The sequence below is a fragment of the Pleurodeles waltl genome, chromosome 10, assembly GCF_031143425.1.
Source record: "Pleurodeles waltl isolate 20211129_DDA chromosome 10, aPleWal1.hap1.20221129, whole genome shotgun sequence".
Taxonomy (NCBI): domain Eukaryota; kingdom Metazoa; phylum Chordata; class Amphibia; order Caudata; family Salamandridae; genus Pleurodeles; species Pleurodeles waltl.
Genome location: NC_090449.1, coordinates 838,719,531 through 838,741,166, shown reverse-complemented (window position 1 = coordinate 838,741,166; position 21,636 = coordinate 838,719,531). Strand labels below are relative to the sequence as shown.

The 21,636-nt window shown below is 42.7% G+C and overlaps 1 protein-coding gene across 1 annotated transcript in view; it reads right to left on the bottom strand.

Moving 5' to 3' along the window:
• Positions 1 to 21,636, bottom strand: part of TGM4 (transglutaminase 4) — a 172,200-nt gene that overhangs the window by 25,124 nt on the left and 125,440 nt on the right. Inside the window, exons 10-12 of the mRNA XM_069211512.1 lie at positions 18,368 to 18,619; positions 11,098 to 11,388; positions 7,070 to 7,236 (exon numbers count right to left, since the gene is read on the bottom strand). Of these exons, the coding sequence (XP_069067613.1) occupies positions 7,070 to 7,236; positions 11,098 to 11,388; positions 18,368 to 18,619 (710 nt within the window). The remainder of the gene's footprint in view (positions 1 to 7,069; positions 7,237 to 11,097; positions 11,389 to 18,367; positions 18,620 to 21,636) is intronic.

Below are 21,636 nucleotides of genomic sequence, written 5' to 3'. Positions count from 1 at the left end.
GCCCCTTCGGGAGGATCTTCTGTCGCAACAGCAGGGGAAGTTTCTCCACCCAAACCTGTCAACTATGCATCTGCATGCATGGAGATTGAGTGGCAACAGTTGATGGCCTTTGACCTTCCTTCCAAAGTATGCAAAGTTATTTTGGCAGCCAGGCGTCCCTCCACTAAAACGGTATACGCCTGCCATTGAAAACGCTTTGTATATTATTGTGCAGAAAGATCTATTGATCCTCTTTCTGCTTCTCTTTCTGACAGCCTTCTCTTTATACTATCCATTGCCCAGCAGGGTTGCCTCTAGCATTCTCAAAGGCTATCTTTCCACTTTATCGGCGTTCCTTTGGCTGCCTGATCAGCCTTCACTTTTCAAGTCTCCTATTGTACACAGATTTCTTGCACATATGTTTCCCCCCTACACCCGTTGTTATGCCTCAATAGGACTTAAATCTGGTCCTCACACTTCTCATGTGTGATCTCTTGAGCCCTTACTCACCATCAAGACAGCCTTCTTAGGTGCAATAACATCTGCCAGGAAGGTGAGTGAGATGCAAACTCTTTCATCTAAGCCACCGTATCTCACCATGTTCCCATACAAGGTAGTTCTCAGAACTACCTTCTCAAGGTGGTGACCCCATTTCATTTGGGTCCTAATATTACCCTGCCTACCTTCTTTGCTCCACCACATCCCTCTACGGAAGAGGAGCAACTCCACCTACTGGACCCAAAAAGAACGTTGTTGTTCTATCTTTACCGCACAAAATAATTTTGGGTGGATGACCAACTCTTTGTGGGGTATGTGGGAGCAAAGAAGGGTCAGGCAGAGCAGAAACAAACCATTTCACGCTGGGCCATTCTCTGCAGCAAGATCTGCTACACACTGGCCAAGAAACAGACTCCTGAGGGCTTGAGGGCTCATTCCACCAGGGGCAAAGCTGCTACCACTGCGCTAGCACAGGGTGTTCCAGTTCTAGATATCTGTCAGGCAGCAACGTGGGCATCCTTGCACACGTTTGCAAAACATTACTGTCTGGACAATCAGGTCCGGAGAGATGGACACTTTGCCCATTCAATCCTACAGGACTTTCTAGTGTAAGAAGATCTACCCGCAGCCCACCGACAGGAGGTTATGGCTTGTGTATTTATTCTAAAGATAAGTAATCTGCAGCTAGAAGTCTCTATCAGATGAATAAGTTACTTACTTTCGGTAACCCATTATCTGGTAGAGACTCTATCTAGCTGCAGATTCCTTACACCCTCCAATGCCTCCTCGCTTTGTAGATATGTCTAATCGAGTCAGAGATTGTCCCTTTCAGGGCCCTAGATTTTTTTTTTTTTTTACATAGACAAACTGTTAGTTCTATTCATGGCTCTGTGCTTCTGGTGTGTTAGTTCCTGGAAAAAAGATGACGTACGCATGCTGGAGTGGTACCTTTATAGGTGACTGTGACCTCATAGATGGCTCCAACGACGCCACGTGGATCAGAACGATGTCACCTGACGGCGCACGCAGGGTACTGCTCAGCAAAAAAATCTGGATTCCAAGCGGACACCAGGAAATTCCAAAGGTATGGAATTTGCAGCTAGTCAGAGTCTCTACCAGATAATGCATTACCGAAGAGAAGTAACTTGTTCATTAGCACCATTTCACAAAGTATTTGGGGAAAAAAAAAGGTTCATCCACTTCAGCTACTTCCTGGAAACTTCCCGATTGGTCTGTCAAGCAGTGGCCTAGAAATAGAAATGAGGAGGGGGTTCCCAAAACACATTTTCACCATGCACTTTCCAATAGGAACTTTAGAAACGGCTACAGCCAAAACAGCTGAACAGAATGACTCCAAATTAGGTGTAAATCTGTATACTAGTTTTTGGGAAATTAGGGTTCAAGGTGTATAGACATCTAGAGACACTGGAGTTCTGCTGAACTGGCTGATCAAGAGATACGATCTGAATGGCTGCCCCACATCAACAAAGAAGTTCGGCATTGATTTTAGACGTCTGGTACTCAGTCCCTGTGTCCTAAAACAACAAAATTAAAAATTACTGAATGGGGGGGGAAGCGTTGGGCTAACTTGACCACCTAGACATTGTAGGGGGACCTCTTGGAGCAAAAATACATATAGATAGATAGATAGATAGATAGATAGATAGACAGACATATATATGGATAGACATATTTAACACATAAAATTAAAAAAAGGTGGGTCATCCTTTTTCAATAAAATCACTCATGGAGTGGGGTGGCCACCCAGGGGTTGCTGCACTTTAAAGCTTTTCATTAAAATATGGGAGGGGTGCATGGATAAGTCCCCTTCCCTGATATTTTATCTGCCCCCAGGAGCCCTCTCCTGGGACCCCAATAACATTTTATTTAAATTTGGGGAGCGCATGTGCGTGGTGCCCCCACTATGCACAGTGTTGTAATCAATTATGTAATGTGAGTTGTCATAGAACATGTCATGAGTGATGTAATATATAAAGTATAAAGCAGTGCATGGTTGGAGCGCAAGTTATAGTTACTTCGGTTAACTATAACTAGTGAATTTTATGATTTTTTTTGTTCAAAAAGTAACATTTTAACTGACTTTTTCACCAAGTTATGTCACTATGACCTTTTGGTTTTCAGTGAATTTCTTGAGATTGTTTTTAATATAAAGTAAGGTATTGTAACTATACCGAAGTATGACATGACTTTACCCTCTGTTTTTTCAATACATTTCAAGGGCTTTTTTTTTTTTTTAATGAAATAATATTTTATTACCATACCTAACTAGGAATACCCCCTGCCGTGCTTACCATGGCTGCACGCAGCAATGGGTTGGCTGTGGATCCTAGCATTGGGCCAGGCCCTGCCCCCAACCCCACCATGCACTTCCTTTGCAATTTTCAGACTTGGGGTGCTGTGATCAATATTACAGCACTAAACCCATAAGCATTCTGAAAAATTCAATCACACAAAAAACAATCAGCAAACAAGCACTCTTCAAGCTCCTCACACACCCCACACCTTACAAATCATTGCTGCCACATACTTCATCAAAAGCACACCACCACCACCAGTCTACGCAGACTAGATCTAGCAGAAGTTTCTTCTGCCTCACGTCAAAAGCCTGGAATGGCCTGTCCCTGCCCATCAGATGCTCCTTTTCAGTTCCTGAATTCACCAAGAAACTGAAGAAGTGGCTGCTCAGCTAGCCTCAAACCTCGCTCTGACCACGCAATTCCTGGTTTAGCGCCAGGATATTCTCCTGAGTGAGTTCTACGCTATAGAAATAAACTTTGCACAACATAACATAATTGTGAGGGTGGTGGTGCCATGGATCGAAATGGCCACAGGTCTCCTGCTCTCAAACTATACCCCATATTTCTTTGCTGGGAATGGTGGCACAACCTAAGGGCAGAAAGATGCCCTACAGGTTTATACAGCTGGCTCTCCTCCTGGCTAAGAGATGGGTGGCCATTAGCTGGATGTTAGTTTGGTCGCACCAGGAGGATCACTGGGTCCGAGATGTCCTGGAATGGGCGATAGGGGATAAGCAACACCTTAAACTGATTAGATATGACAAAAAAGCACAGGACAACTTTGCAACTCAGGTAATGTTATTGGAACAATTTCAATGGTACAATAAGGATGATGGTTTTGATTCTGAGGTGGATGATGCTACAGATGTAGGGGATTGAAACGTGCTTAACTGCCGAATCTGGAAGGGATATCTGCTATTCCATAGATGCCTCTTATCGATTACCTGTATCTGACTCTAATCTTAATTTCCACTGTATTGACCACTTGCTTCCTCCTGCATTTGTACATATATTGATCCTGTATTATACCAGGCTGCGGTGGGAGTTGGGGACACATGATATGGGCAACTAGTTTGCTATCGATTTGGCTATAATGTTTCATTCTCTGTGCTTTCTGTCTGACATCGTAAACTCTAAAAATAAGGGTGGTAAAAAACGTGTTGCAACCATTTAAATCTGTATCGGAACCTTTGGTAAACTACACCTACTTGCGAACACAGGTTTATTCTCCAAAAAACAGCAGTGAAGTACTTGTAATATACTACGACTCACTGATACAGTGTCAATAGTTCATGTTCCTTTTGGGATTGCTTTATGTAACGTAAGATTATAATAATGTCTTTGTAGAATGAATAGCTTCAATACAAATTACTGCTTTGAAACCTATACAACTTCTGGTGGAACTGAAGTGTATTGCTGTGATGTTGGTTTGACTGTGGTTACAGTAACCATGCCCTTGATTTTGGAACTGAGAAATACTGAGTAACATTGTCAGAATTATTCTTGCTGTTCGAAATATTAAAAAGTTGGATGCAGTTGTGGTGGTCATAAGTTCAAGTCCCACTAAAAATTCTTAGATAGTTATTCACCGCTGAATACTATGCAGTCTGTGTTGCCTCTATATTTAATATTTTCTTGATTTTAGAATCATCTGGTTTGTTGTCTGACATATTCAGGACAACAAATCTAGCACTTCAAACAGACTGATGATAGGTTTTCTTCCTTAATTTGTACATCTTTTATGAAAGAGGCATCACTGACGTTGAACTCAGTGTACACGAGCGATCAATGCTGGCAGAACCCTCGAGGCACATACATGTTAACGGGTATGCTGCTGTCTTCGGAAAACATATAAAAAATGCCGTCAAGCAAGAACGTGCCCTGAAAAGCTAGGAGACATATGAAACCAGTGAATCTGCCAGCCCTCAAAGCAAAGGCCATTGACTGTGCAGGGCTTTAAGTTCTGTTCGATAAGAGTACAGCCTGTGTGGCTCTCTACGGTTGAGCACTCAACATATGCTTCTCCTGCCACTCTTGTGTGACTGAGTCAGCTGGCAGAACATGTATGTGTGCAGACACCTTTGCTTCACATTATTCAGTCTTCCAGGTGCAGGATCAGGCCTAAAGGAGCAAAATGTGGTCTTTTAAGATAAATACAGTTAGTCAATGAATGGCTGTTCTGTTGGCAGATCCAAAATGTAAACGACGCTTTCAACAATGCAATGGCTGAAGGTTGGGACCCATAGCCCTACTCTAAGTGCACTGACTTGTAGGCTGGTCCAAAATGTGAATGACAGAGTAAGCAATAGCTGAAGGATGCTGATCCAAATCCCTTATATGCATTTTCCATTACTTGAGCACTAGTGCATAGCTGTAGTTTTAACATCATACCTAACAAGCAATCACAAGGCACTATGTCTAGGCTTTATTGGCCAGGGGCACAGCTATTGGCATTTACAATGCTTGTTTCCTTTAGAATGCATTTGTTTTTATTAAGTAAAGTTTAAAACAAAATGTATAACAAAAACAAAGGACATGTTGGCTCGCTGGCCCTGGCATTGCAGACAATTGTTTTAGGCAGATGTGCAGATGAAAAATGTCGTTACTCTAAGTCAAGAGAACCAATGTCAAGTGAGCTGATACCTTTGCCCCTGCTATTTGCCGTCATGGGCAGTAGTGAAGTGTGAAGGACGATTTAACATGCAAATGGATGAAGACCACTGAACAAAATCTCCTCTGTATGTATATTATGTATGATTTATTTTTGTTTGGAAAGCAATTGTTTTGCAAGCCAGCTAGAGTTGTCCTAAAGGTCAGACTAGAAAAGGCTGGTGTGCAGGACTATCAAGGAATGGCGAGAGGGCAGTGCCTGGGAGAGGAGAGAAGTTGAACAAAAATAAAAGAAATAAACCAAATACTGTGCTAAATCAATAAACCAAAAAAATCTTAAGGGCACAAAAAAAACTGCACATAGCAGGAATTATACAGATCACTGTTAAAATCGAACTCATGAAAAACTAATGAAAAAAAATTACAATGAAGGCTAAGCTCCAGCGGTGACCCCTCCATTAGGGCAGAGGAGAGTCGCCCCACTGCTGCCAGTGCCACAATAGGTGAAAAATAAAATGCTAATAAAGTGAATTTATTACCATTTCACTTTTCGCTTTCCCCAGACCGAGCTCTGTTTGTGGGCGGGCCACTGCTGCTGACTGGCGGCAGGGGAGTCCTGTTCACTCCACAAGTTTAGGGTGAGAATGTCACTTTCGCCGGCCATCTTGCAACAACCAGCCTGACTTGCAGCATAAACGAGTCTCTCAGCTGTCTAAGACAGCTTGGTGGAGAACAGGCAGAGGCCATTAGTGCTTGCAGGAGCGTCGGGGCAGTCCGCTCCAGCCAATCCTGATGGATGCTACTCTTATGCTGATTACATTATCAGCAGCAGGAGAGCAGTGTTCAGCTTGGCTTAGAAACCTGCTGCAGACCAGACCAGAAATGAGGGACTGAGCCAGTGCATGCAGTGTGTGAGTACATTTTTATTTTATTCTTTTTAACCCTCTGATGCTCTGTAAGACTCACACTTCTACCTTCAGCCTCAACACCAGATTTCTTAGTTGTGGTTTGTTACAAACTATGTTTATAACAAGCCATGACTAACAGCTTTGGCGTTGACCTTACACTGCTAGTCTGTGGCTGCCCCCCCCAAATATTTGGGGTGCCAGCCGCCAATGCTACACTTTCTCCATTATCCCTAAGGTACAACATATGAGGGGAACAGAGTAAGCAGTGGCAAAGCCAATAGACCTGGCAAAGTTTATAAGTCTGACTTCAATTTTGAGTCCTGACTAAAATATTTTTGAAGCCCTGCTGCAGTGAAAGAACAAAGAAAAACCGCAGCTGGAAATGGTGCATGTATGAGATTACAAATTTAATGTGCGATTATGTAGCGTTCCTTTGATTAAATAGTCCCTAAAGATTTGCTTTCAAGCACTTAATTGGTAGATGAACGATACACCAAACAGCTAGTAGTTTAAGATGAAGTAGAAATACTACTTTGGGAGGGCCCAAAGCCCACTCTATTTAAGTAATTGGTAACATTAGGTTGCAGATAACCGCCTGTCAAGCCTTTCGCAAAGATTGGGGATAAATTAAAGGAATGATATAAACTGTTTCAAAGCAAGAACATAGCATCCAGTGGCATTTTAAGTGTGCAGACTGCTGCTAGGGCGCGATGAATGTACAATAATACGCTCAACTTTTGAAACGTATCCACTTACGTCAACGGTGATAGGTGGATACTGGAAGGCTATGATCTTTTCCACGCTGTAGGTTTGTTCGCTGCCCACAGCTTCAGAAATAACATTCACTTTGATTTGAAGTTCATCTTCAACTGTAACTAATGCCTTCATGTACACGTCTGCAGGGATCTCAACAGGCACAGAAGCTGTCAAGAAAAGAAAACATCAATAATAGTTAATTAAGTATAGTACGTGCATAATAATGCTTAGTAAATATGGCTGAAAATCTAGACCAGATCGCATGGATTGACCCAAATGCTAGTGCATTCATATTGAATAGTACATATGACTGAACCCAGGCCATGCTACATATATTGCACCATGGCAGGTCTCATTTTGCACCAGAATTTTCATATTTCATAAATTGCACCAGACATTTGCAAGTGGAAAACCAACATCCGCGCCTAGCTATTAGTGCAATGTTGGCATTTTGCTGATGTCGATTGAATTGTCAGTGTAACTGTCTGTGCAGCATTGTACAGATGCAAGTTTTGTAATCCGAACAGGGATTTGCCAGCTAAACGTCCTAATTTTCATACCCTGGGCAGTTATCTAGTATTTCTTTAAGTGCACTGGGACTTCTGTTCCATTGCACCCCAGAAAAAAAAAAAAAAATCTTCTGTGATCGGAACCATCCCTTGTTCAGACTTGCAGAGAATCTTGGACACATTTTAGTACCCGTTAAGTCTATGCATCTTTTAGAATTTAGTACAACAAGGATTGGCAAAGCCAATAGGTTTCGCCTATCCGAAATCTATTGGTGTGTCAATGTTTTTTTTTACATATTATGCAGCAGTGCGAGCTGCTGATTGGGTGTGTGTAGTGTATTTGTTTGAAGATCACTCAGAGCATGTTGTGACCATGAGTGATTGTGTTTTGAGTGTGTCAGTGTGAGTCGGTGGAATATGGATAGGATTGTGCACGAGACAGAGTGTGTAAGAGAGCGAGATTGAGGGAAGTCTGACTGCAATTATGTGTGTTTGGAAGTGCTTGCCTGTGGGTGCAAGTGTATGAGCATTTGTATCCTAGTGTGAGTGACAGTGGGTCTAATTCAGCTCTGTTGAAAACAGTAGAGTAGCAATGGGCTATGAGCACTGGTAGAGAACAACTGTCATTTCAGTGAAGTGTGGGAAGCATTGACTGTGGTTGTTGAAGTGAGAGGCTCTCTGCAGTGTCAAGGAGTGGCAGTGGGAGGTTCGAGAGGCTGGAGTGTAAACCCTTAACAGCACTGGCCTCACCTTCTTTCCCTTCGAATGACGGGCACAAGTCTGCTTGGCAGAGCAGAGGAAGAGGGTGTTGAGGCTTCGCTCACCCTCATTCCTACTGGAACTGAATGACATTGATTGTACTCCACTGGTCACCAGCATTCATGGTCCCGCCATCACCTGTCGTTCACTGACAGTGGGAACCGTAGGAAGAGGGAAGGTGAAACCCTGAACGTGTGGTGTGTTTTATACCAATGTGTCTCCTGAGGCATTTTTCTTTTATTAGAATCTTCTGCCATAATAAGTAGAATGTTACAAGGCCTTAAAGCCGACTGCAGTGGGGTATCGCCGCCACACAAGTGATGGCTTTAACTGGACCATACAGTCCACTTTGGCGAATTTAAGGCTACATTGAGTGCAATTAGTGTCAACATTGAAGTGGCTCTCACTATCTGTATGAGATGTTCTCAGAGAAATTGAGTGTGGGAAATGAGTGATGTAGACAGAAATTATGAATGCGATTCCTCCTAAAACATTTATCGGGTCTTTTGGATTCCAAATTAGTGAAAAAAATTCAATATAAATAAGTTGTTGACATGACTTTGTAAAGTTGCCTCACTGAGGGTGTAACCAAAACGTTATTCTTGGCTTTCCTCTGATATGGTACACTTTGGGGAAATGTCATGCTACCTTCTCCAGCAGGCCAGAGCATGTCCGTCCTACATAACAGAAACCTATCCAGCCACAGATCCAAAGGTTCCTGATGTTACAAGAGCCCTCTATTCAGACAGAGATCAATGCCAAGCTGGATGTGGGCAAAAACCCTGGTGCAGGTCAAAAATGTTAGTCACTGGGAGAGAAGGCAGTCGTAAAGCCCAATCTAAGGTACTTCATGACCATAGAGCATCCAGATAATGGACTCATCCAACAGCTTTGGAAAACACTAGTGGAGAGTTGAGTGGCCACAATAGGACACAATATGGTTGCATTGGTGGAAATACAAAACTCTTTATGGGTCTTTAGAGTCAGCATTGGTCACCACTATTGACAGAAGGTAACATTTCAAAAGATATGAAAAACAAAAAAAAGAATATGCAAAATGCAAAATGACTTATAGCACCTGTGATTGCTCATCTAGAGATGTACACCATCTGTTGGGTGCACTGCCCCTAAGGGCATTTTTTTCATGAATGTGGTGTGGACAAAGTAGGCACTGCATACATGACAAAGTTTCCTCGCATCCCTACATCACATAAGTATTTTTTGCAATGCACACCTGCACCTGAATTCATGAGAATCCTGTAACAAAACAATTTTTCACAATTGCCTTAAGGTAAAAATTGGTTTTCCTGAATGCTGTAAAACGTTTTACTAACTCTTCTTAAGGCTTTACCTCTGCTTTGCCACAGAAACAAGGGTGAAGGCGTCCTTTCAACTACCTGGCAGATTAAGGCCAATAGCTATGCAGATGTTGGTTACATGCTGAACACCTGGCAATTCACAAAGGTCGAGGCTGACCAGCATTGTGCTGCCCCATTGGCCATTCCACAAAGTGCAAATCTTAATCTGAACCAGAGATATTAGCATTTGATGCATTATGGTTGTGCACGAAGGGTTTTGTTTATGGTCCACCATATATATGTTAACACTGTTAATCAAGTAAATCGAGAATTGTAATTTGTATTCATTTATTTATAAGTTGCCACATTTACCAGAAGAGAATCTGGATTCACTTCAGCAATATAAAGAGGAGGACACAGCTCTAGAACGACAGATTAATGTGACAGAACGAATGTGAAGAAGGGCAACACATTACATCAACGGGAAGGTAGTAATGAGGAGGGATGTGATTATGCTGGTTGGTTGTTGGAGGACTATCATATCAGTTGAGAAAACAACAGTGTGCACTGCATTACACAAGAGGGTGCCTTCCATACAATATACTTTTATATGGCTGGCCTTCATAAAGATGGTCCAAGTACGTTTCTAGGAAACAAGGTTGAGCCACATCTGCTGTAGCCAACTGGTTAAGAGCTCTCATGGTTAATGGTTCAAGCCAGAGGTAAGGTCTTTGATATATATGTGTAAGTGTGTGTGTGTGTAATATTTGTGTGAGTGTGTGCCTGTTTGTACAATATCCAGAGAGAGGTATGGAGAGAGGGCATTTAAAAGATCAGTAAAGTCCGTGGAAGAAGAAATACAATACAGTTAGAACACTGCACCCAATGAGGTAAAATATTCAACATAAACACGTAAAGCACTATTTGAATAGAACATTCCTCCTTGGAGGTTCTGGCATTCTGGGATTTTTCAACAATGATTGGACCAAGTTTTGGGTGATATGGTCAGACTGACCTGATGTTGCATCTGTGTGCACAGCGATCAGAGTGAGGGTCTACAAGATGACCTAGTGACTTAAACAGTTGCTGCTAACATTGGTAAAAGCAACAGTAGACTTTCATCTTTCTGAGACTGGTAATTTGCGTACCAATTGCGAACCATTAATTAATGGAATAAAAACAGATAATATCTAAAGGTATGGTTGTAAGCTAATACAAACGTGATGGAAGGCAGAAGGATATATTGAAACACAATCATGTTAGCCGAGAAATGAATCTTCCACTGGGCTGAGACAAGATGTAATTGACAAAGTCTTAAACCAAAGAGGCCACTGGAATGAAGCCACTGGCTGAAAGAGGCTGACCCAAAGCCCACTCTATGTGTATTGTTAGCAGTAAATCTGTCTGGCAGCTGCACTATCAAAACCCAGATGTAATTATTATGAGAAAGGTTTCATAGTACCTTGATTCTCTCCAAGCTCGATGGACTTCTTGATGGATGCAAGATTTGCTATAGTCTTCCCAGTGTAGCTCTGCAGCTGACAGCCGACCGTGAGATTTATTGTTTCTGGCTGCGGAGAATCTTTGGTAACCTTAATGTCAAGAGCAATAGGATTTCCTGGAAGCAAAGTTTCTTTGTGTCCGATTTCCAGATGAATAATAGATGGAGGAGGAGGTGGTGCGAATGCAAAGCAGTTTGCTGTTTTCAAATGGGAGCAAGCTTTTTGCATGGAGTTCCTTTCTTCTGTAGAACCTAAATGTAGGAGAAAGATATATTTTCAAAACAAACTAATTTACATACGTGGTCAAAGCAAAAGGTCCTCATATAGAGAAGATGAGAAATACAAATTTGGAGTTAGTGGTTTGCAACATATTAACACCGTTTTACTATTTGAAGTAATGCAATATTACACCAATAGCAGTTGCGTTGATCCATATAAAAATGTGCATTAGTACAAGCAAATACCTAGTAGTAGCTCTGCTGAGTTTAGTTCCCGAAAAACATGAAGAAACAATATTTCCTTACGATATTCTCGATTTAAAGCTAAATTTGGGATAATTCCACAAACTCCAGGTGTGATAAGATTGATTCTGATTTGTGGAATTACTATGAATTACTATGAAATTCCCTGCCAACTATAAGCGTAGGCCCTAAAACCTCAATCATTTTTTAATACACATAATGTCAAGATAGAATATTTGCTTGAATAGATCAACTAATAAAATATTGTTTATTATAATTTGTGATGTCATCGCAATCTGGATGCTTAGATATTTTCTGAAGTCTTCAAAATTCAGTTATTTACTGCTATGATAAAACAACTGTAGGAAAACAAAAGTTGTTTTTCATTGTTATCCTATCAGGGGAATTAGTCACTCGTGGCACCCTGCCTTCTAAACCCTCCCTTAGATCTCCACAGGTGAGAGGGAGGTGCATGCACCAACGGCCCTGACAGCCTCAGGTCTTCCTGTCCCGTAGTGACAGAGAAGCTGATGCTGCACTGACAAGTAGCTCTCACTCAGCATGTCAGCATGGTGCTGGCCTGCCAGTCTAAGGGTGAGAGCACAGCTTTGAGTAGGGAGGGGGAGAAAAGACAATTTGGGGTGGTGGGTGAGTGGCTGTTGGTCTGGATTTTTGTAATATGAGTGAGAGGGGGAATTATGCTCAGCAGATGATTGCTGCGGGTGGCAGGAGGCCAGGTATTTTTTATGTTTGGGAGATGGAGGGAATATTTGCGCTAAGGGTAGTGTGGGAGGGTGGTAGGATGCCAGGTATTTTTTTCTTAATTTTGTGTAAGGGAGGCGATGGGTGGTCTGAGGAAGTTGGGGAGGTTGGCTGGAACCAAAGCATATCATCACAGGACAGAGGGCAGAGGCAGGTGAGGCCAGGCACGGTATGGTTTCTCCAGTTGCTCCTGAAAGTAGGGTCAGATGATTTTGTGGGCACACAACATATAGATTTATGGATGGGTAAAAGTGATTACTCTGCATGTTTTTCACATTGTTTTCTGAGTGACATCATAGACAACTCAAACTTTGTTGTTGTTCCCTATTTCTTGCCACTCAGCACCAGAAAGCAAAATGTTTGGGCCCCATACTAAAAAAAAACAGAAACCAGAAACAGCCATTCTTGAATGGTTAAGGTGGACATTGAGTTGCCTCAGACTGAAAGGCAAGGTGGGTTCCCCTCTACTGTGAAAGGAGAGGAGCAACAGACACATGAGGAAGAATGAAACTTTCCATCCAGGGTGCCTTCTGTCGGAAAGAAGTGTAAATGTGTTAATGGTTAAGCAGCAAATCTAAATGCTGCCTGGGGATTTAGTTAATAGAGTTAACTTAAGGGGAATACCAGTTCTGGAATGCGTCCTTTCAATGTAAACCTATAAGAAAGGTTTTGCATTGGGTACAGTCTGATTGCTATTACTAATCTTATAACTTTTGAAAGGTTGTAAGAACTCGAACACTGAACATTTTTCACATTTGTGGCACCCTATCTTCTAGTATTTGGAGACTTGTACTCTGATTAATATATTATTCGGCTGCAATAGAGTATCCTATGCTGTGTGTAATTCTTTTGGTAAACTGACTTACATATTCACAGTGCTCTTTGCCACAAGCTGTGGCGTCATAGCACTATACATTTACATGCCACTAGTCTCCATTGAACTAACCTCATTTCAAATCAGTGACCCTCGTACTAGAAACAAAGACATCTGAATTGATTGCATTAACTAAATGCGCTTTCCTACCAGGGCACTAGAGTTTCCAAAGATTAGTTGAACTTGCATTTACTTTTCATGTAAGGTGTGTGCATTATATTCATGTAAAAGACCAAGAAATAGTTAACCTATTTAGCCACGTTTCTGACCCCGCCGACCACTCATTGACCCTGCCCCAATGTAGTCACCATCACAATTCCCATACTTTTTTGCACTTGGATCGCTACTCGGAACTCCTTTGTGAAAAGCATCCCTGGTATTCACTGATATCCAGTCTACTATTATAAAGGGCAGGAAGACAGACAAGAACTGTTGCAAACGTAGGATTGTTAGCTGATGAGTTTCCTGCAGTAAGTAGGTCAGGGAATGTTACCGCTCACTGACTAGTTTACAGGATAAACAATACTACTCTACATTAGCTCATCAGCATACTCTAGACCTGGGAATATTTTGAAGAAAGAACAATTCCATTGCAACCAGCCTATGAAGCCTACACAGGAATTTCTTTCCAAGCGTGAGTTGGCTGGCTTCCTGTCCTGCCTTAGGCAAAAGCAGAGTCACAGTTCATCAAGAAGTAGGCTGCACCGGACCCTGTAGGAGCTCTGCTAGAACACAGACCTGGTCTCTAGGAGTCTTCCTTGAGTTTTGTTGGAGAAACCACAGTAAAATTTTCAGATTCTCTTATATGAGACACTTGCGTTCAGAAAAGGGCTTGGAGCCAGCCTGTCACTCACCATTTGTTCGTTTGCGAGGCGCTCTTCCTAACAGCCTCGTAATTCGTCAAGGAACGCCTGGTATTGTTTCCGTTCCTCTGTGTGTAGTAGGGATGAAGCACTAATTGATTTCAATTTAATTAGTGCCTGTCCACTACTCCGACGTGATTGAGGTACTACTTTGTTCTTTTTAACTTCCAGTGCCCCGCAAATAGAAGGCTTGTGCCTGGCAAAAATGTGCCCAGCAGCAAACAAAATAGCAAAGTATTTTCTTTAAAGCTGACTTTCTTTTATTTTGTTAAGTCGTGTTTTAGCAGTTTCCACTCATGTTTTGTTTTGTTTTTGCTCATGGGCGCTGTTGTCAAAAGATGACAATTAACTTAATCGAAAATATGCAAGACCTATTGCATTGCAAATGCTTGTTTGGCCCTGTCACCCAACTTATCCGACCCTCTGGAGCTCTGGTCAGCTACAGCTTAACGTTTGTCCTACTAGAAATTTCGGGGAAAAAATTAAGAAAATGCAAACATAATGCCTAGAACCAGGTCATGGAGGCAAAGTTATCCCTGGAGCAACATGACCCTAGTCACTACCGAGTTCGATTTTGTCCAACTTGGTTCTTTTTGTGCTAAATCTGAAAGCTAAACAGTTTCCATAATTTATTTTAACCTTTGCGCCTTCAGTGTGCTTATTACAATGTATTTTATTTTGTATTTTTTATGGGGGCATTTTAATCTGTTTTTTCTTAACTTTAGCCTTATTTGGTACTGCTTGAACCTATCAGACATTTCTCTAAGGAAAATCCTGCTACTTGTGTTACACCTACAAGCGGGATGAGCAGAGTTTTCCCAGGCAACAATGTTTTAATCTAGCAATAGACTGACTTGTTAAATTGGTGGGGTAACACCTTCTGAATTAATGGTTAAATTGTTCGTAATGGCTCTGACCATTGACACATTTCTCTGGTAGTTCAATGCTAATAGGGTACATTGGATTAGAAGTGTGATTATTAGAATTATTTAAATGCAAATAGTCAAACGTTTGACTTCATCCAACCTTTCCAATACATCCATTTTGCAAAAATGCTTTTTAATGTGAACAGCAGGCATCCCAAAATTGTTGTTTAATCCCTTGTAATTACGTTTACTGTAAAATTAACAATACCGCTCTATTAAGTGGAAGGCAGTCTTAATTTGTACTTAAACATGGCAACTTTATTTGGTTTCTCTTGTTTTCCAAATGTTTACTTCCCAGTGGTAACAATAGTGAGGCAGAACAACAAAGTCCCTACATATGGACTTCAATTAGTATTAGAAGAGCACATCTGCGACCTGTCCTTTGGGGGCTGTGGGGCCACCCCCCCCCACCTTTAGCTCCTCAAGAAGAGTGTCTGTCAGGCTGAGCAAAGGTCAGCCTGACAGACACTTCATTTTCAGGTCAGGCAGCCAGGAGTTAGACATGCACTATTTGTGCAGGTTCCTGGCAGCCTGAGCTGAACTTAGACGGGCTGAAGAAGTCACAGCCCTGTGGGCATGATCTCTTCAGCCTAGCAAAGGGACCTTGAGGCCTTCACCCTCATGATTAGTGGGGATCGTCACCGATTGCTTCCGACATCGGTGATTCAATTTAAGCCCTAAAGCGCCCATGGCCGAATGTCAATCAGTGACACCTTGTCACAGTGTGGGGTGGGATTAGCAGTCTCATTGTCCCCATCCCAGTATATCAGTATATGACGAGTTGGGCCTGCTGCCTTCCCTCATTAGCTGGCCTCAGTTTAGCCAGTGAGGGAAGGCAGCAGTCCCAGCCCCCCTGGGACCTCCGAGGCAGAGCTGAAGATAAATGTGTGTGTGGTTTTTAAATGAATATTTGGTGCGTGCGTTTATGTTTGAATATTTGATAATGAGTGTTGTGAATTGATGTGTGTGTATGCGTGTGTGAATGAAAGAGTGTGAGTATCCATGTGTGCCTGTGTGTCCCCTTCCTCCTAAAATTAGGAACAAAAACCTATTTAAGGTGCATGTGCGGTGTCAGGTACTGCACAAAGGTGAGTTCATTTAACAATTTATTTTCGATGTGTGTTTCTCTCCCTAGTTTCAAGTTTCTGGCTCAAGTCTAAATCTATTTAGCATGAGGATGCACAGGATTCCCATATCCTTATGCATCTGTTCTTTTTTTAATATACATTTTAGCATGCATTATGTTCTCCCTGCTGGAATCTGATATATTTAATAGGTTTGGACCGTGAAACAAAGTTTATATTAGCTGTCTGTGTAGCTGAACAAATTGTAATATCTTTGGAGAGTAAAAATGTATTAAACCTTTATTCTATAAAATGTTATAGAATGTTGTAAAACAATTCAGCCTTCACCAATGTACAACAGCCATCCGAGACTGTCCGAATTTCAAGGGAAGGACTATTGGAGTTGCGCTCATCTGCAGTCCAGATGGAATAGAATGGAAATGGAATGGAAATACCATTTGGTTTGACAATGCAGTTTGAAGCATCTCTTGTACAAGCAAGGATCAAAGAAGCCTTTGGCTTTACTCTCACATGTGCTCCCCTAGATACGAAGGGAATTTAGCTTACCCACCTGATACGTCGGGCGGGAACCTTGTTCTAAAGGGAGGGCTAATTCTCACCTCTGTGTTCTTAATAGAATTGAAACTTTCCATTACGATAGCGAGGAAATTTGTCATTATTGCACCTCTTTATCTCAGGTGCCTCATGAGAATAGGTCAAGTTGGGCCCACACTACTGATGTGTTAGACTATGATATTTAGGGGTCCTTTTTGGTCGGCGTCTAAAAATTCCCTGTGGTCAAGGTGTACTGGGAGGCTAGCCAGAGAACATGCAAATATGTTTGGTCACTTGTCACAAACAGCTTGTTCGAATTTAGTAGTAATACATTTTTAATTTACATGAAGTTGTTCCTTTCATATTTTATAAGCTTTGAACTGTATTTCAATTGAAATTCTTGCATTATTTCCCTCCTTGCAAGAAAACACAGCTACATACGTCGTGAAGTGGGTCCACAATATTGAAGGATAAAAAAACTATGGGGCATATTTATACTCCGTTTGCGCCGAATTAGCGTCATTTTCTTCGACGCAAATTCGGCGCAAAACTAACGCCATATTTATACTTTGGCGTTAGACGCGTCTAGCGCCAAAGTATGGGCAAATAGCGTCATTTTTTAGCGTGAACGCCTTCCTTGCGTTAATGAGATGCAAGGAAGGCGTTCCCGTCTAAAAAAATGACGGCGACGCAAATGCGTCGTATTTATACTCCCGGGCAAAAATCACGCCCGGGAGTGGTCGGGTCAAAAAACCCCGCATTTGCGCCACTTTTTAACGCCTGGGTCAGGGCAGGCGTTAAGGGACCTGTGGGCTCAAAATGAGCCCACAGCTGCCCTCCCATGCCCCCAGGGACCCCCCCTGCCACCCTTGCCCACCCCAGGAGGACACCCAAGGATGGAGGGACCCACCCCAGGGACATTCAGGTAAGTTCAGGTAAGTATAATTTTTTTTTTATTATATTTTTTTTTTGGCATAGGGGGGCCTGATTTGTGCCCCCCTACATGCCACAATGCCCAATGACCATGCCCAGGGGACATAAGTCCCCTGGGCATGGCCATTGGGCAAGGGGGCATGACTCCTGTCTTTACTAAGACAGGAGTCATGTAAATGGCGTCTGGGCGTCGTTTAAAATGGCGCAAATCGGGTTAAGACGATTTTTTTGCGTCAACCTGACTTGCGCCATTTTTAAGACGCCCTAACGCCATTTTTCCCTACGCCGGCGCTGCCTGGTGTACGTGGTTTTTTTCCACGCACACCAGGCAGCGCCGGTCTGCTTGCGCCGGCTAATGCCATTCAATAAATACGGCGCCCGCATGGTGCTTCAGAATGGCGTTAGCCGGCGCAAAATTTTTTGACGCTAAACTGCGTTAGCGCAGTTTAGCGTCAAAAAGTATAAATACGGGCCTATATACATAAGAATCATCTTTGCCATGAATCTGGATGATTCATGTGGCCAGGTTGTGGAGGGAAGTTAGACATCGTACATGTAAAGACATTTGACTACTTGCGCACACATCTTTACCAGGACTTTTACAAGCTGTATTTCTATTTGCACACATAGCCCTAAAAATATCAGCATGAAACAGGAAACTAAAGAACTCAAATCGAACATAAACAAAGAACATTCCTCACAATGGTGTGGAGGTGCTGCAAAATGTTACTTTTTTTAAGAGAACAGTTCATTAATTGTGGTCCAAAAATATATAACAGGCAACAGACTTACCCTCTATGAACTTGTACTGTGAAGTTATGTCTTCCCTTCTGTTCTGATTGACAGCTTTGGTACTAATACACTTCCCAATGTTGCATCTCTCCTCGTGCAACTGAGTGATTTGTTCTTCTTCATCCACTACTTTTACCATCCAAAAGATCTGGTCTGCATTAACCTCAGCAAATATAAACTTTGAGTCATAAGGTAAATACACCTCTCCGGTTTTAATGGCGTTGAGGGGAGAAGGGCCACACTGAAAAATGCCTATTGTGGAAAAGTTGTGGAAAAATTTCAACTGTTTATTCTCAGGTACAACTTGAAGACTCAGTTTCATTTTAGAAATAGTAGATGTGACAATTTCGATTGACCTCAAACAAACCCTGCCATGGTCAACTAATTTATTTACTATTTTACTTTTATGGGATATTTATAAATCATGATCTAATCATAGAGGACAGTAGTACACCGCCCATAGCAACAAGGCTCACAGTCAAAAAGTCAGAATAGAGAAACAAGCAAGCATGTTTACTATAAGTACTCTTGACAATAAATGTGAACAAACATAGAAAACACACAGCAACTCGGTGTGGTAAACTATCTAGGGAACGGAGACAGCCTAGGATGGTAGGGAGATTGTTAAGAGGTAGATTTTGAGAATTTTCGTGAATTGCCTTACTGAAGATGGATGTCGGAAGTTTTAAAGGAGGCAATTTTAGAGCCTTATTCTGTATGGCGAGAAAAGCCTGTTGGTGTGCGTGTTTGTTAGACTTTTCATCCTTGGCGTGGTCTCCCTTAACTTTTTGCCTCGGTTCCCCAGGTTATAGGCGTGTGCTGGACCCTGATTTTGCTGTTTTTATTACTCTGGGCACTTTACCACTGCTAACCAGTGCCAAAGTGCAAGTGCTCCTGTTTAAAATGTGTATGTAATTGGTTCTCCATGATTGGCATATTTGTTTTACTGTTAAGTCTCTAGTAAAGTGCACTAGAGGTGCCCAGTGCCTGTAAATCAAATGTTAATAGTGGGCCTGCAGCACTGGTTGTGCCACCCACACAAGTAACCCTGTAATCATGTCTCAGACCTGCCACTGCAGTGTCTGTGTGTGTAAATGTGCACTGTAAATTCGACTTGGCAAGTGTACCCACTTGCCAGGCCTAAACCTTCCCTTTTCTTACATGTAAGGCACCCCTAAGGTAGGCCCTAGGTAGCCCCAAGGGCAGGGTGCAGTGTATGGTTAAGGTAGGACATATAGTAATGTGTTTTATATGTCCTGACAGTTAAATATTGCTAAATTCGTTTTTCACTGTTGCAAGGCCTGTCCCTCTCATAGGCTAACATGGGGGCTACCTTTAAATCTGATTAAAGTGTAGATTCCCTTTGGGAGCGGATCGACATGTGGAGTTTGGGGTCTCTGAGCTCACAATTTAGAAATACATCTTTTAGTAAAGTTGATTTTAAGATTGTGCGTTTGAAAATGCCACTTTTAGAAAGTGAGCATTTTCTTGCTTATACCATTTCTGTGACTCTGCCTGTTTGGGGATTCCCTGTCTGGGTCAGTTTGACAGTTGGGCTGGTTGCACCTCACACTAGACAGTGACACAAAAGGAGCTGGGGTGTAGTCTGCATTTCCTGATGAGCCATCTGTGCTAGGAGGGAGGGGAGGAGTGGTCACTTACACCTGAAAGGGCTGTGCCTGTCCTTAAACAATGCAGTCTCCGACCCCCTGGTGAGTGTCTGGGGCTTGGCCTGGGCAAGGCAGGATTTCACATTCAGAAGAGACTTTACTCTGAAGTAGGCCTACTTCAAAGGAGAAATTGGGTATAAGAAGGGCACCCAAAACCACAGACTTTAGAAACACTTCTGGAACCAAGAGGAACCTCTGCCTGGAGAAGAGCTGAATAGCTGAGGAAGAAGTGCTGCCCTGCCTGTGACTGTGTTTTGTGGAGCTTTCCTGCAGTGCTGCTTCTGCCAGAGTAAGAGGGCAAAGACTGGACTTTGTGTGCCTTCCATCTTGTGAAGAAATCTGCAAGGGCTTGATTTAGAGCTTGCCTCCTGTTGTTTGAAGTCTCAGGGACAGCAAAGACTTCTCTCTGCCAGCACCTGGAGTCTCTGGAGAAACTCCTGCTCTGACAAGTGGTGCCCTGTCCAGTCCCTGGGCCCTTGAAAGGAAACCTGGTGGAAATCCAAGGAAATCGACTTCGGACGACTTCGGACCGACGCCGCTGCTGAATCCGGTGACACCGTCTGCACCCGACGCCGTGACCTTCGCTGGAACGCGACGCTCTTCGCAGGCCCGACGCTGCTGCAGCCTCGCTGAAGTCCGTGACTCCGTGGAAGTCACCGCACCACGTCGTGACCAACGCCGCTCGAAGTGCGCGGATTCAATGTTTCGCACAGACGCCGCGATCCCCGTCTTCGCGCATCGGCTTGTTTTCACTCTTCGCCAAAGGTACTGTACTTGGGGGTCTACGCGACTCCGTGTCCGGCGCCGCTGGTGTCGGCTTGTTGGGAACGACTCCGTCATGACGCCGTGTTAACATCTCATCGAAGCATTTTTGTTTCTAAGTGCTATTTTTGAGTTTAATCTTAAAAAATTCATGACTTGTGTATGTTGGATTTTTGTCGTTTTGGTCTTGTTTTGTTTAGATGAATATTTCCTATTTTTCTAAACTGGTGTTGTGTCATTTTGTAGTTTTTTTTTATTAAGTTACTGTGTGTGTTGGTACGAATACTTTACACCTAGCACTCTGAAGTTAAGCCTACTGCTCTGCCAAGCTACCATGGGGGTAAGCAGGGGTTAGCTGAGGGTGATTCTCTTTTACCCTGACTAGAGTCAGGGTCCTTGCTTGAACGGGGGGTAACCTGACTGTCAACCAAAGACCCCATTTCTAACAGTGTTGATTGAGAATGTTTTGTTTTTCCAGCCTGGACATTGGTCTTCTAGAGCGTGTGGGTTGCCAGGCACGTTCAATATAGATCAAAGATAGTCAGGTTTACCTAAATGAAGTGCCAATGCAGAGCACACAACAACGTTTTTAGTGGATTGTCCCAGGAATAGAAAGACAATGCAGTTGTTTCAAGTTGTTGATTAGTTGAGCACCCAAAAGAAAAACAATTTTGATTGCTGTCAGTAATAACGCTAGTGGACCAGTGGAAAGAATAGTGTGTGCTCTATGAATGTAAGACAGACAGGGTCCTGGACAGTGGAGTGAAAATGAGGGAGGAAGTTCTTGATTTTTTGCACAAAAAAGATTAGCAGCCGCTCTTATTTAAGAGGTACTGG